At 33.5% G+C, this 17,357-nt stretch overlaps 1 protein-coding gene across 10 annotated transcripts in view; it reads right to left on the bottom strand.

The window, feature by feature from the left end:
• The window catches only part of DMD (dystrophin), a 1,046,893-nt gene that overhangs the window by 588,669 nt on the left and 440,867 nt on the right, over positions 1-17,357 (bottom strand). For 7 of the 10 annotated variants that reach the window (XM_064706931.1, XM_064706854.1, XM_064706864.1 and 4 more), the window contains 7 exons: positions 15,245-15,424; positions 13,177-13,305; positions 11,420-11,590; positions 7,704-7,826; positions 6,092-6,229; positions 4,040-4,192; positions 2,915-3,097 (listed from right to left, as the gene is read on the bottom strand). In XM_064706931.1, coding sequence (XP_064563001.1) covers positions 2,915-3,097; positions 4,040-4,192; positions 6,092-6,229; positions 7,704-7,826; positions 11,420-11,590; positions 13,177-13,305; positions 15,245-15,424 — 1,077 coding nt within the window. The remainder of the gene's footprint in view (positions 1-2,914; positions 3,098-4,039; positions 4,193-6,091; positions 6,230-7,703; positions 7,827-11,419; positions 11,591-13,176; positions 13,306-15,244; positions 15,425-17,357) is intronic. The other 3 variants (XM_064706876.1, XM_064706871.1, XM_064706882.1) reach the window with 3 other exon arrangements.

Below are 17,357 nucleotides of genomic sequence, written 5' to 3'. Positions count from 1 at the left end.
GCATTTATGCATTCGTGTATCATGTTTAATCTGTAAATGCAATAAACCCAACTTTGTCATTATAGAATGTCATATGTTACTTGCTGAAAATTCTCACATAGAGGATCACACTATACCAAACTGATGGATATCTCAAAAATGTTATTAAACAGAATATGCATGTTTGAGGTGATATAAATATAAAATACTCTATTTTCAAAAGTGGTGACAGGAAATTCCTTTTTCTAAATATACACCAATATATATTTGTCAATTAGCTTTTGGATATTGGCTGCTATGTATTTGTGAGACACAGGATTCAACAAGGATCCACCATTCTAGAAAGAATAAATCCTTCCAAGGTCATGGTCTCTATATCCTTCTGACAGGTCTGCCCAACAAATACTGGGGGAAAATTAAATCCAGGGGAGCATGATAATTCTAATTTCACACTTTGATATCAAAAATATATTAGCTCCAACAAAATGTAAGAAATGCAAATCTGTCATTAAGCAACATAATTAAAGGTTTTCTTCAGTGCAGTCTTGCTATGTTTATTCAATGAAGTGTAATGAATTGCAAGATACACAGTAAAACTAAACTCTCACTGATTTATAACAAGTTTCAGTTGCTAAATAACTATTATGGAATACATAATAAATTATAAATAAATGCAGCATTTTTCTATTTCTTTTGCTTTAAAGAAAAAATCAATTTTGTATTTTTATTGTATGGCTTTATTCAGTTGTTGGTTAACATAGAAAATCTCTGTGGAAGTTATTTTTGATGGTATATGCATGTGTTCAAGTGAATAGTTTGAATTTTCATTTTTCTTTTGTATTTTAAAGTCTTGTACAAACAATTAATGCATCCTCACAACATCCCTGTGAGGTAGGTAGTTAAGCTGTTTAAGAAAAAGAAAAAAAATCTTGAGAAATTCCCTCTGTTTCACTAACTCAGCAAAGTCAAAGCAGTAACAACAACAAGGCCATTGCACTTCTTACTCTGATTTGGGTCATGAAGATGTACTGCCTCTCTCATGTCTCAGTAGCTTCTGTATAAATTCTAAAATATTTCATATGAACATCACCTTAGTCATTGTCAACAGAGCAAGATATTTTTCATGTGAAATGAGAAGGATACAGTAATTGTCCTGTAAATTTTGTTGAATCTTCTCATCCCCTAGATAAATAGTAAGAAATAGACTTCTTGCATGAAATATTTAATATTTAAAAATGTAACCTTTTAAGGTTATAAATACAGTATATAATTATATACTTTAAAATAAAAAATGTATGTAATGGTTACATGAATTTAAAAAGTAGGTGAGTGTGCTAATCTGAGCAATTCAAAAACATGCTGGTGCACATCTACCTTACATATTTTAAAGAAAAATATGCTAAAATAAAGTTTATTGATCTGCTAGTAAAATTTTATAATGGGTATATTCATCCCCTGTCATGGTAGGTGGTGGGTGACATAAAAAAGCACAGCAACAGCAGAATGTTTTTATATAAATTGCATGCACAATCTGATTTCTTACTTGATTATCAAAGGAACAAATATATTCATTAAAAAAGCCAACTCATTTACAAGACAAAGTGACTCTCACTCTAGCTCCATGTCAATATAAACAATTTGCAACTGATTACATCCATCAAGTTTAATATAAACCATAGTAATCTGAATAGTGTAATCAGATGGAACAAGATTTAATAACATACAAACCAAAGTTAATGTTTCTCTGATTGCTTCCATTAACTGCATAACTATCCAAAGTATTAGTTTTACATATACATTATGTAACTTAGTATTAGAAAAGTTAAAAATACACAATATAGTACATTATATAGAGGACTATATTTATCAGAAGTTTATACATATTGCTGGTTTTTGAAATTTTCTTCCTTCTTAAAACATAGTTTACCATATATCAATTAAAAAAAAGAGCACTTCACATATTTAGATTATCATTATCCTATCAGTATGTTCTCTCTGCAATCTAGGTGCATTTAAAAATAGATAAATAAAATTGTATTTTGATGAAACACTCTTTTACCACTAGCACTTTAAGATTACAGAAAGCACATAAAGCAACAACTTCCTTAAAAGCAAATCTTATCTTTCTTCATATAAAATCAAAAACCCAGAAGACAATGTGCAGAGTAGTAGGAATGGCAAGAAAAAACTCATTTAAGTGCAAAAGCAACCTCTGGTAAACTTCAAAATGGGTAACACTCAATACATATCTTGTTTGTAAAGCTGGAATACTGACAGTTTATTTCCCTTTTATTTACCCAGTTATTGCAGCATGTATAAACCAGTAAGAATAATTGTATTTTATATACAACTAAACAACTCAAATTCAGAAGACATGAAGATGGTTTGTAAAATTTTGTTTTCATCCTGTGAAATTTAAAGTTACATTTTCTTACAAAAACTTGTTTGAGAGTTCAAGCAGAACTTTGAAGAAGAGGATATGTATATATAGAGTCATAAAAATTTTTCCAATCACTTCCTAAAGTGAGTATAACATGTTATGGACAAATAAAAAACCAATTAAAATTGGCATGGGATGGGTAGTTTGGAAAAGACAACTTTTGTGTTTTTCATGTTCAGTGAAAAAAATAGATGCATGGCAAACTAACGTTTTTAAACTGATAAATGTTATGGAAAAATAATGAGGCAACAGAAATAAACACAAATTTTTCATTGCTGAGTTTTTTGTAAATGACTGATTTACCTTAAGGGCAATTTTAAGACCAAAGCAGATCACTATTGTATCAGAGTATATAAAGCTTCCCCCAGTTGCACACAATAGGGCTTTTCTTATTAAAGTCTGGAGAGTTGACACTGACCCTGATGCTCTCATTGTTAGTAGGATGCTGTTAGTAGTAGCAGTTGCAAACATAGGGGTTTGCCAGTAACAACTCACAATTTGTGCATAGTTGAGTCTTCGAAACTGAGCAAATTTGCTCTCAAAATCTTGCCAGCGCTTGCTGAGCTGTATCAGGGTTGGCTCCACTGCTTTTGCAGCCCCATCCTTAGACAGGCGTTCAGCCTGCCTGTGCACCGCATTCAGATCTTCCTTCTTCTTCTCCAATTCTCCACCAATCTCCTAGTGAGCAAAACCAATACAGGGCCCAGGACAGTTAGCTAACTAGATCAATCAACTTAAAATTAGCAAAATACTTCCGTCAGAAAATCCATTTCCATTTTATTGTCACAAGTAAAATTTACAGCTTATTTTCATATTATTCATATCTTATTTTACATTTAAACAAAACAAAAATAACTGAAATTGAAGAAGCTTCTTGGGATGGGCTGTAGAGATCCTAACAGCTGCTACACTCTGAAACTGTTAGCAGAGGCCAACAGTTCCCATGTTCTGATTCTTGCTAGTACACTGGGATGGGCAACAGGAGAAATTACTTTCTCAGTAAGGGTCAGCATATTCAGGACAAATAGTTTTTTAACAGCTTACAAATACACTATTAGGGTCTTTAATGTACTAGTTAACTCCTATTTTATTCTGTGGGAAACTCAACAGAGAATGAAGCAAAGAAAGACGATGTAAAATAAACCAGGAAAACCTTTGACAGTATGTAAATAAATCTATAGAGTTTGACAGTGACATATGAACATGTTCTGATGAAAATGAATGTGCTAACATGAGATAGAGGTCATCCATATATTGGTAAGTCATTTGTTCATCTGGAACAAAGATACATAAAATCAATTACAATTTTTACTAAAAAACATTTGATGCTTCTTAATACATTGCGCACTTTCTGTATTATTGACAAAACATTATATTTAGTGTGTTTCAAATTATTTATATATCATTCTGTATAGGAAACAAATAGAAAATATAGTACAACAAAGAAATGTCACTTTCAACACAGATAATTAAGGTTTGCTTTACTATAAATAGAAATAAAGAACTAACATATAATTTTCTGTAGCTATAAGATAGGATTGCTTGTTGCATTTTCTGTCTGTTCTACAGATAAACTATCACTCCAAAAGATCTATCATTGCCAACCCAAAACAACATTACCTTTAGCTTCTGCTCATCTTTGTGGTCTGGCAGACCGGCTAACTTTTTCTCAATGTCATCCAGCCATGTCATTAGGTCATCAGCCTGCCTCTTGTACTGATACCATTGATGAGAAATCTCTAAAGCCTTTTTTCTTCTTTGAGCTCTCAAGTCCTGTTCACAGTGCAGACATTATTAGGATATGAATTAAAGGCTTATAAAATATGAACTGGCATGTGTGCACACTGAAGGGAAAAAAGTGTACAAAACTGCAAATTTCTTATTTAAATGTTGATATCTAAAGCAAGTATATGAGTAAGTGAACATATTTGCATCAGTTTAACAAATTTTTTTGTTAGTTTGTTTAAAAAGAGGTTACCTATTTCAGTGTTGTTCACATGTTGAATAAACCACTGAGACAGTCACCAATATTCAGAGAAGTTAAGACTCTTACATAAATGTCAATATTTTATATAAAACGCTTCTGCTCAGAATACTTACTGGACAGATGGAAACACAGCCCACTTAGTATCTAGCCAAAAGTGGGACTTCTGTATTTTGTGGACTCCTGTGAATTTCTAGCCTGCATGAAAACTCTGTAGCTATTCAAATGAAAATCACTGCATTGCAGAAATGTTTGCAAAGACAGGTTTTCTTTATCTAAATGAAATACCAGATACATAACAAATGCCTTGTGATTATAACTCTGCTTTAAAAAGGATTAAAACTTTTCTTTAGCAGGAAGGTATAAAATGTTTGGTTTTTTCCCTTAGAGATGTTATAAAATATACATTTGCTTTAACTGCTTAACTTCACTCATGCAGAATTCAGAAAATATTTTAATTACTATTATTTCTTATTATGAAATTACTATTATTTCTTATTTCTTATTACTGGTATATTTTATATAAAAATACTCAGATTAATTTGCCTCAACCATTCCTTGAATTTTTTCAGTGTGAATGCCTTAACTGAGTCACCCAAAGGAAAATCTATCACTAGACCATAAAAAACAGCCAGGGAGGATCTGGTCAATAGCACAGTGCAATATACACTGTTCTTGTTTCTCCAACATAAAAATTATGAATTGCTTCCATTTAGCTTGGAACAGTCAAATATACACCTAATAGATTTCAAGCTTCTTTTAAATGTGGACAAAACAACAGTATATCCTAGCTATCCTTCTCCTGAATTAACGCAGACTTGCAAAATTGTAAGAATTAGAATGAAATCCACAGGAAAGGAAAGAGCATGCAAAAAATAAGTAAAATAAAATGCAACATGCTATGTGCCCCAAACCAAGGATAACTTAATCAAAATTATCCAAAGAGAGATTCTGCTTGCTGATGACATAAAAACTCTCCTGCAGTACCCAGAGCCTATAGCTTCAGGCAGGTGACCAAGGTGATTCTCTAATTGTAAGATTCTATCTTTCATCACTTTTATTTGCCATAGAACGATGACACTTCCAATTATATCTGCTAGCTGGTCCACATGGCATGGAAACACTCCATGTGCATTTCTAGCAACAATATCACACAGTTTTACCTCTTGGATTCTGTCAACTCAGAATGTTCATATGCAACTCTGGGTTTCAGCCTCTCAGCTGGCTATGTCTATTGGTAATACCACCTATCCTGTTCTACAGAGGCTGGAGCCATTCTTCTAATAGGAGTCTAAGTATTTTACTGAAGGAGAAACAATTTATTCATGGCCAGAAGTGTGTTATGCCATGGAGAATATAAGTTTGCGGGACCTGATTCTATCTAAGGTCTTGACTGTTGATGAAGGAATATAAAACACACATTATATGTTAAAAAAGGAACTATCATAGAAATCAGTGCTGCCCAATTGGCAGTCACACAGTTGTAATGCTGAGGAAAAAACAATACTTCTCGAGCTGAAGGCTGTGAAATGCTTTTTGCAAGGCCTCAAGAGAACTGTATAAGAAAATACATCTATAGCCAAATTACTCATCTCTAAATAGTAAGGACAAATCATTTAGCAAAAAGATGCCCTGAAATGGAAAAAAAAGGGTTTAATAGCATGTGCTTATAACTGTAGCTCCTATACCTTGAGGGCATTATGTTTAGTCCGCAACAGCTGTTGTTTTGTCTTTATTTCCTCACGTTTTTTCTCATCTGTGACTCCCTTTTGAAGCCTGTCGCCCCTTTGCAGCAATTCTTTCACTGTGCTCTCATCCTCTTCACTCTGATTTAAAAAAAATAACCAATATAATGTGCATTTTAATCTAATAATTACTTAAGTACTAGTAGACACAGACTATGCTAAAGTAATCATGTAGCAGCCACTTGCAGTTGTATACTGATGATCAAGTAACTTTTACTTACTTTCTACAATATATGTAGAGGGATAAAAGAAAGACAGCACCTGCAAATCTACAGATTTTTGGTATTAGATCTTATGCAGCATCCAGGATAACAGTATAAAAACAGAGGCAAAAGCTTGAAATATATTTTACTTTCAAACAAAAAGAATAGTTATATGCAAAATATTCTAAATCGCTGTCAGTAGAGATTGAAATTGTCAGTATGCTGGCAGATCATGCAATTACTGACCATTCTGTGTATCACATTGAAAATCAGCTGTTCTGATTGGGCAAATGTTATCACTAAGAATTTTTTACGCAGAAGCCACCTACAAATCTATGAATCTTTGAAGCTGGACATATGTCACAGCTTCTGGCAGTGCCTTGAACCACTCCAAGCATTTGATGCAAAGAAAAGGAACCAAAAATGCTCAGGTAGTGGAAACTGTCCCATCAACTTTATTGACTTTGAATTTAACACTACATACATATGCTAAATTCTGCATGCAGCACATGGAGCCTAAAATTTTATTTTTCCTGAATAAAAGAAAAAACAGCTGTTAAGATTCTTTCCAGCACTGATATGAAACAGAAAACTTTGAAGAATTCCCTAAAAGTAAAATAACATTGAGTCTTTATATTGGTAGTAAACAAATATAAATTTGATCTTGCTGAGGACTCAAGAAGAGAGAGTTCCAAAGATGAATCTCCCTTTTTGCCCAGCCAAAAAATGTCATCTCCTTGAAAATCAATCTGGAGAACACACACCACAATTGCAATAGTAGCAAAGCATTGCAGTATTTTACTCCTTTTTTTCCTTTCCCCCCAGAAAACATGAATAAATGGTTTTATGACTTGTAATGATAAAACTTAAGGAATAAAGCTTACCAAAGCCACAAAATCTATTTCCATTAAATGCTATAGGCAGATTGGTTAATAAAAAATTGGCAAGTGGCATTTTTTTTCATGACCATTTATTTTTAGTGAATGTATTCTTTTACTATAGTGCCCATTTTGTTGCACCATTCTGGTCTATTATACTACTACAGATATTTTAATATCCATTCCTTGTTCTGTAATACTGCTGGTAGTAGTACATGGATAACATTCATGGTCTGCTTAGTGTTTTCATAAGGAAAAAGAAATGCTTTTCTGATAAATTTAAAAATAAGTTAGCACAAAAAAAAAATTAGTTAGTGCTAATTTGTGACTTTTGATTTTATAATATATTGGCATGGAAAAATTTTGCCTAAGTTATATCCAAAGATCCTAACACAAATATGGGTTTCTGATTTTCACTTAGATTTTTTCATCTCCCTGCTTATTTTGCTCAGACTTCCATTTCAACCAAATTACCATATCTTTATTGAAGTCCTCCTCTTTCAGATTCACTCCCTGCTGAATTTCAACCTCCAGTGGTTCAAGCATTTTTTGTATATCGAAGTCAAATTGCTCCAATTCCTTCAAAGGAATGAAGGGCTAAAATGGAGAAATACAAAGATTATTTATTTAAAGCACAAATTTCATAGTTTTATAAGAAACAAATAAAAAGAGATATCTGTGCTACTCCCTATTTCTAAAACAATGGTAGACTTTCCATCATGTTGAAAAATATCTACAGCATACTCAAAATACCCAAAGATACAAATAAAGATACAAATTTATGTAGAATTTCCATGTAAGTAAACCAAAGAATTTTAAGGTAAGTGAAAATTGAAAAGAAAAAAAAAATCTTTATCACAATTGTGTGTAAGAACAAGTCCAAATAAATAGCATTAAAAAAAAAAACTTACAATAATTGATTAAATCTGGTTTGTCAGAAATTATTCATACAAACACAAGAAGTCCATTCAGATAAGAAAAAAAAAAAAAAACAAAAAACCCCTACTATTAATAATTGAGAAAATTTTAATGTTAATATGGTTCAGTTTTGACATCATTGTTCTCTCACATAGAATAGTAGAAGTGTTAGGTGAATGCTACAAAGCAAAGGACAGAAAATCTTAGTGTTAGATATTCCCCTAATAGTATTTCACAACATATTGGGAAAAAAAATCAACAAAAGTTCAGCTTTTGTTTCAAAAAGCCTCAACAAAAATTCAGGATGAAAAAACAAAACCAACCAAACAAAACAGACTCAATTCCTCCAAAATAAATCACAGTATAATTATGGTGCTTTAGTTCAGTATTCAGTTTTGAACTCTCCAAGAGGTGCTACTTATTAACAACAATGCACTGCTTTTTGTCGAGCTGACATGAGTGCCTGTGAATGTATATGTACATATATTATTTACAATACATAGTCTATTTATTAATTGCATCACAAATTATCAACAGAAATTGTTCCTTCCTTCCTTCAAAGCATTAAAGGCAAGAAGAAGACAGAAAATCTCAGTGGATCTTGCATAAAATTTAGACTTAAAGGTAGTTAATGCTTTTTGATAGTCTAGGAACTCTTGGACGTACACTTGTCTTGCTAAAGACATAAGCACATTATATCCTAACTAGTTGTCTTTTACTTTTTCCTCTGGTACAATTAGTTATTATTATATTAGTTATTATGTAATGAAGACAGCAACAATAAAAATTAATCAGTTAAAACATGAGATAGGATGCCAAATGAAATATCTTCTCAGATGACCTGGAAGACTCAGAGTAAAAAGCCTTAATTGTATCTGGTTGATTATTTTACCAACAAAGATTTTGCACATTTACAAACATTAATGGAAATATAATAATGTAAAAATATTTATAGAGAATAATACTGTGCTCACAAATTTTCATTAAGAGGCTCAGAATTACACTCATCATGCACTTCAGCTGAGTTAGAAATAATAGAAAACGACACAGTAATTTCTTCTCAAATGCTCTGAAGAATATTTTCTAAGGTACTTAAATGTCATTAAAAGACAAGCCAACTAATAAAATTGGAATATAAAATCTATAGTCTCTGAAAAAGGCTAAAAACAATAACAAAGAAGAAAGTGGAAAGAAAAATACCAAATGAATTCCAGCAATTGAATGATGTTCAAAGACTACTTCAAAATGTTAAGTCTCCTTTCAGTATACTATGAACATTTTGTTAATTCTCAACATGACAATTATATACTACAATTCACTGACTTAATGGATTATTTCTTATTTACTTCACTGTTGTACTGATTATTGTTAATATTTTATTAAAAAAAATAATTTGAAGGCAGATGAGTAATTATTGAAAATAGGTTATGAGAGCTTTCGATCCTCTTGAATTTATGTTTTAATTTTTCACAGAGTAAATAATTTTACATAAATATGGGGGCAAAAAGCAAAAAACATTTAGGAAGCATATCACCCCATAATAATAATAATTTTCCAGCTCATTAAGACAAAATCATAAAGAATGTACAATTGCTTACATTATACAGGTAGAAAAAATAAAGTACCCAGTAATTTGGTCCTTTATCCAAATTCATATAGCAAGTCAGTGAATAGTCAATAATTCAGAGCGGTTTTTACCTCTCTATCTGATTCAATACTTATAATAGTAAGTACCCTTTGTGAATAATTTTCTACTTGTGCATTTTCCAAGGTCCTGGAAAAGGTCCCGTAAATTCTAATTTACCATTATAATTTGCGTGCTGTTGTAATTCCTCTCATCTTGCTGGGCACTTCTCTAAATCTTAGTGTGGCTCTGCCAATTCCAGCCCACCTTGCCCTTAGAAATGGAAGAAAACCTGAGAGACAAGGCTGCAGGTGGAAGACATTTGCAGGCTGTGTTCTGAAGACATTGCATCTTGATAAGAATCTTTTGTCCCTTCTTTGAGTGAGCCCACAACATTGGTTGGATATTATCCATATTATTATTGCACAACAGTGCAAACACTGAACCCCCAATAAGCCATCTACAGGCAGACCCATTTTTCCCTAGGACAAGCAATAATTTCATAGGATCCCACCAAAGGCTGCATCAACTCTGACAGTTTACAATAATTTGGAAGTGCAAAGTAAAACTGAGATGGAAATCCAGACTGCAGATAGCAGATGTTCAGAGCAAAAACATCAGACAACACAGTTCTTGCAAAGATGTCCTCAGTCTACAGCTTGTACATGTCGAAGAAGTAGGTAAGAAGCTGGAATGGCTGAAATACTCCTGATGGCTATTAAGAAAAAATTGTTACCTTTATTCAGAAGACATTATTTTGCTTCAGAAACGATACCTAAATAAACCCAAATATCCACAGAGATGTGCTGGTTAGGCAGGATACTGAGCTCTGCACAGATCCCAACAACTCATGGAAACCATTTCTCTTTGCTTATGCTTTTTGCCAAGCTTATTTCCTGCTTTTCCATGGATCTCTGTGCATTTATTTCCAGTGTTAGTACAGTGACTAGCAATAATAGTGTGGATAAGGATCTGGGCATTCCCATTATCCTCTATACCAACCCTCATGGCTGTCTCATTTAATCTGCTGAATAGCTCTTCAGAATAAAGGCAGCAAAATACTATGGAGAAAGTAGGAGGCTTATATCCTTCTTCATTCCAAATCAGAAGGCACAACTTGGCTAAAATTGCCTAATCCACACTGAATTCAGATTTAGCAGTCATGCTGGTTCTACAGATGAGTAACTGAAGTAAAATTGATATAACCTCTACCTATCTATTTCTATCTCCAGCATTGGTGCATCTCAGACTCATAGGAAAAGACTAAATTCACTTGAAGAAAAATTAGTTCTCAAAACCAAATCCATATGAAAAAAAGGCTACTCATACTTTGTGAAGTTAGAGACTTAGTAATTCTCAGATATTCATCTTTTGTAAGTTAATGACTTCATCATTGTTATATTCATGTAAATTCAGTGAATACTTCTAATTGTGAAACAGTGAAAAGGACCGTAATGCAAAAACCCCCAAATTGTCATACTTAATAAAAAAAAAATCCTTCTACATTGTTTTCCTTTTAAAGCTTAGTGTTTTGAGGAACTATAGCCTTATGCAGTTGCAATTGTGCACCACTGAAAAACACAATTTTTTTATGCAAACACGATCACCGTTTTTTATGCCTCTCCTTTATGGAAGCAAGCCCTCCTACCTTTACACTCTTAATTCTCTGTGATATAGCTGCAAATCGCTGGTTGAGCTCTGAGAGTTTGGGCTCCACCACTTTCCTGCAGTGGTCCCCACGGTTTGCCATCAAGTCTCTGGCCTGGTCACGCACAGAGTCCACCTTGGGGTGAATGTCATTCAGCTCAGCCTTTAAGCGCTACAGTCCGTGAGCAAGAGACAGGGCTTGAAGTTAGTAATAAATGCAGAGAGAGAGAAAGAGAGAGAGAGAGAGAAAGTGTGCAAAGGAATAGGGAGCAAAACCACAAAGCAAATTCAGATAATTATGCATGAGTGTGTAAATCCAGTAGAAATACCTTGGATAACATTTCCACTCGTATCCCTCAAATTTATAGCAGGAATGTATCTAAAAGTCTGGTTTAGTATCCCCTGGCTGAAATTAATGGGGATCATTATTTCTAGGCAGATTCTTATCTGCAATAATATTGCAGCATATTTCAGGATGCACTAAATTATTCTATGTTCCTAAAGCTAGGAAGAGCTGCTGATTCATGTATTATAGAACTGGATGTGCAATTGTTGCTTTCAATACTGCTCAGGGTCATAGTTCAGACAAGTAAAAATTACCAAATTAAAAAAAAAAAAAAGGTCCTAATTTTTCTAATTTTTTTCTATAAATCTGTCACAAATTAAAAAAAAAAAGAAAGAAGAAGAAAAAAAAACAAGGGCAAAAACCTTTATCCTCTGCAATATTAATCTTAACAGTAGATCCCAGAACAGGCAGAGGCCCAAAATAGACAGCAAGGCATTTGGGAATCAGAAATACAGTTGGGCGTTAAGAATTACATTTCACTGTCTGCATGAACTACCTTTGTGCAATGCAAACATAAATATAGGTATTGATAATTTTACTTTGTACCTGATGGTGGCAAAATTGTTCATTCATCTACAAAAGCCAGTCTCATAATCCTGCTGAGATCAATGAGGCATTGATTTATGCCCTAGAATTTGTAAACTTTTTCTGCAGTAAATGGCATCATTATGTCAGTGTCAGCAATACAATTCTGATTTTGATTTGCAAAGTCTACTCAGATATTACGTAATAACCATGGAGTTCACTACAAAGTAAAATTTCACATTGACTTCAGAAGAAAAAGAAAAGTCTCTTAAGATAATAATTTGATGTTGTTCTTAAGGAAGGTATTTTAAATGAGATATTTTAACATACACGTTCAAATTACAAGATAATTTTTCATCATTTGGTCAAATGATACAATTGGCCAACTAAAACCAAGATCCCTGATGCTACAGCTAGTTCAACATATAAAATTCTTGTCTGTGTTGCTGATCTGGCCTCAGTGTAAGCGATGTTTGTGGAATTAAGACAATTATATGACAGAAATATCATACATATTGGAAAAATATCACAGAAAAACAGAAATACAATTAAAAATAAAGGGGACAGAAAAGAAAAATATTTTTTTCAAACAAAATAAAACCTTGAGTTAAAGGAGTATTTTCCAGCAGACATTTGTTTAATAAGCTGCTGTTTTATCAACAGGAAGTTTCCAATAATTATAATAACAATCTGGATTTATTTCTGCAGGGATTTAATTTTGGTATTACAGAGCAAATTTATTAAGTAATCTACAAGTTGCCAGAGGGTAGCTTTAGCACAGAAAAAAGAATTTTAATCCATTTGTAATACCTTTTGAAATATGCTAGTTGTGATACAGTCCTTTTTAGAATAAAATTAATGCTTTCCAGTAAATCACATTTTTTTACCTTAAGAATTTCCTCTTTTTGCTGGGGTTTTTGTTTGTCAGATTCATCCAACAGTATTTCAGCACGATACATCCAAGTAGTGACATTAGCTACATTCTGATCAAAAGCCTCCATGTGCTTTTGATATTCCTGTGTGTGGAAAAGGTAAATACTGCATACAAAAAATGTAATCAGAACTGAAATAACAGCTGTAGTTATGCCAAGTGTGGCAAACATGCACACATTATGACATTATGAAAACTTGTTTATTTTTCACAGTAACTTCTTGTTTTGTGAAGGATAGAATCTGCTGTTTGATTCCTTCACTTTGCATGTTAGGTTTCTTTAAAAAGACATTCTAGGAGAGAGAGAGAAGCTTGCAAAGTGACAGGCAGCAGGATGACAAAATCACAGCAAGACGCAGGTGTTGGCAGCTCAGCGAGGTGCTGAGAGGAACAGGGAGCTGTTAGCCAGACCTACAGGAGCTGCAAAGGAGCATTTCCCAAGAACAAGGTACAGAATTCATTTTGGAAAGCCAGTCAATTGACTGATGGCCACAAGGATGCACTTGCAAATTCACAATAAAGATTGGGAGCTTTGTATCTAAACCTCCTGTGGACATTTCATGTAACTTCTCTGCTTTGACATTCTTCTCTTTAGAAGCTATTCAAGTTGATATACTGATAAATCTTCATTTCTCTGCTTCATTTAAAACTTTGTCTTTTCAGGTGAGCTCACTAGAAAGTGGCCTGTGCATATACCACACAATAAATATGTAGACCACATACCCAAAATCAAAGGTATTACTAGTTCTTTTGGCACCCAAATGTATCTACCTGTATTTTACACTGTTCTAAATGGGTAGAAACCCCTCAATTACCTCTCTTAAACCTTTTTATCATGTGTTTTAGCAAATGTTAACCACAGAATCCAAAGCAGGGAAAGCGAGGATGTACAGGAATACATAACTATATCAACCTGTAAACTCCATTATATGCTTCTTACAATCAGTTCCACATTAAATCTGTGTACCTACATGACTCTGAATGAAATGCTGAAGTTTTCCGGATACTTTACTCAGTTGAGGAAGCCCTATAGTGATGCTGTATATTTATTGCCAAAGTATTCCTAAAGCAGCCATACAGACTCTAGTGGAGTTCCAACACATCAAGCCCTGAAAAGTCATGACAAAGGCCAACATACCCTTAAAAATCACTTCTGTTTCTCTGGGGTGAAATTGCATTCCCATGCTCTCAGGAACAGAAAGAGCATGCAAGATTTCACAAAACATTCTGACAGCCCAGTTGTTAAGACCCTTCTGCAGTTAAGGGTTCACGCTGTCACCTCTTCATGACAGAATGAATAAAGTTATGTGACTATCTGGAGTTTGAGGCAGCTGGGGATGAGGTTTCTGAATCCGTACAAAATGTGTATTAGGGGTTTTACTGTCTATTACACTTATTCCAGTCCCCTTAAGGAATTATCCCCACTTAAATGCGTCCTATAAAATTATGCAAAGGGGGATCATGAAGTTCTGAAAGACCAAATCAGATCCCTTCAGCACATCATGTGTGCACTCTGAGAAGAGCTTATGATTTAGTTGCCTCTAAAATGAATCAAAACTCACACACACCAGAACTACCCTATGGACCAAACCAAATTGCAAGTGGAAACTTCTCTCCCACTTGTACTGTTCCAAACAGAAATTCTAATGTAGCCAAAAGTAGCTGATGTTGTTGGTATCAATGCTAAGACTAACTCAGCTTACTTGACTACTGAAGTAATCTCTGTCCTTTAAACTGCATTTGATTTATTAGGAAAAAAAAAAAAAAAAAACCAAACCAAAACCAATGCAAGAACTGTTGAGACAGACAGGATTGCAAACTGCTAACAATCAAGATTCCACTTGGTAATCAATGAGATTTCCAAAACATACACAGCGTACTAAGTAACAATCAATCTGATTGCCTGTGTACCTGTGTATTCAATAAGCACAGTCCAAGGCACCAGAAAAAGCACGTCTGTAAGGCTGGGCATGTACAGCTGGAAACCAACATTTCCTCTGTGTGAAGAAATGCATTTTCCTTACCAGTAAGAGATTGAACCATTCCTCAGCACGTGAAGTTACCGCTTTCCAGTTGCTGTTCAGCAGGCTGAGTTTATCATCCACAAGACTTTCCTTTCCTTTCATCACTGCCTTCAAATTCTCTCCTAACTCACTGATGCTCTTCAGCTGGCCCTGGCGTTTCTCAATCTCCTTCCGTGTTGCCTACATGAGCAGAACAAGAAATAAAATTTCTGGGAATTAGAAATTACCCACACTAAGAACATGAAATGTTAAATCAGGCAGCAAGTTTATACTAGAACGCACAGTCTTGCTTCCTATAGGAAGGAAAGGCATTCTGTAAAGAGCAGCAAATAGAAAGCAAACTGTTTCTCTTGAGCTCTGATAAAATTGAATATATTCTTCATCTTCTTGCAATAGCCTAATTTTCAAAAAATGCAAATTATCTTTCAGTGTTCAAAATATAGTTTCAATACTTAATTATTAAAAATGAATCAACATTTTATAATATTTATATGGAGATGTTAAAGTTAATTTTCATATAATAAAATTAACTAGTTATCAAATAGTACATAAAGCTTACATAATAATTGGGACAATAATACGCCATCATGATGACACCTTAAGACAGAAAACTCCATCAAATATAGTCTAGTAAATATTTTATTACTATAATATTTGTCAATGCAATCTTTTTCAGAAGAAAACACATTACTTTCTTCTGTTAAACTTGTTTCCTAATTGTAGAAATGCACATTTTCATTACATTCACTTGGGATTGTATTCTGCAAACCAAAATACTAAAAATAAGCTATAGCCCATAGCATTTCTAAACCTGATTGACTACAACACATGCATTGCTATAAAGTCAGATTTCCAGCATCTCTTCCCACTGTTATCTTACCTTATAGATCTGATGTGTAAGGTTGCATAATTTACTTATTATTTATGTCTTAATATTCACTGCAACATACAAGATGTCTAACAAAAGGAACAAATCCCAACATATTTAGACAACATGTAAAAAAAGCAGGTGTTTAAATACTAAACAGTGAGATGACACAGTGCAAAGTACAGCAGTCTTACTGAATACTCAAGGAAAGGCACAACTCCTTACACCTAATTTCACATATAACTGTTTTTATGAGAGAAATTTATTTGAGATCCTTGGCACGTGATAGCAATGATCCAGGCATATAAATCTCTGCTTATAAAATAAAACTGCAAGCACAAAGTGTTCCAAGATGAACACAAACAGAACTTAGCAGAGAAGGAAGAAGCACTGGTCTTCAGAGACATGGATGTCTCACAGAAACCTAAATACAGTAAAATAAAAAAAGCTCTTCAAACAAATGGCAAAACCAATACTTCCATCTCAGGATGAATGCTGTTATGCAGTAGAACCTCACCTTTATGACCTCCACACTATCATATCTCTCATGGTCACAGATCAGTATTATTTTGTGGATAGTGTATTGACATTGAAAGCAGAATGTTCATTTTTCAATAAAGACAGTATAAATTTTTTCTTTTTGGCAAAACAGAACCTTAATAGTACCTTCAACTTATTCAGTGTGTCATGTTTAAAGCAGCAGCTCACTTCCTATGCTTAACAGAATTCAGGATCTCATTTTGCAATGTTATTTCACAGAAAAAACTTTTACACTAGTATTTCATGTAAGTATGAGTAATTTTCCCCATGCTATCAATTTTCTAAAATACACAGGGTATGTAATAGAACCAAGGCATGATTGATGCAAATTATTAGCAATATACTATATAATTATAGAATTTGAAAAGGAGAGTTTAAAATTTCAGCAGGTCCTTGTCAGATTAAAAGAAAAACATGCCCTCTTCTTGTACTGTTTTATTTGTTTCACAGCAGGTGCAAAGTGTCATCATGAAAAAAGAATAACACAAAGGATATAATTTACCCTCAATTGAAGATGGAAAATTTTGATCATCTTTCTTTCATTTACTAAACTATTTTCTTCCATTTGAAAAAGACTCTCTGAAGTGTATTTACCATGGGTTGTGGTTTCTTTTGTATTTTACATTTATGAAAATGCTGACCGGTCTTGGGGTATATAAATAAATATTAATCCCAACTAGTAAACAGATGGACCAAACAATTAAA

The sequence above is a fragment of the Zonotrichia leucophrys genome, chromosome 1, assembly GCF_028769735.1.
Source record: "Zonotrichia leucophrys gambelii isolate GWCS_2022_RI chromosome 1, RI_Zleu_2.0, whole genome shotgun sequence".
NCBI lineage: Eukaryota > Metazoa > Chordata > Aves > Passeriformes > Passerellidae > Zonotrichia > Zonotrichia leucophrys.
Note: the sequence above shows the minus strand (reverse complement) of the source record. Positions and strands in the feature narration are given on the sequence as shown.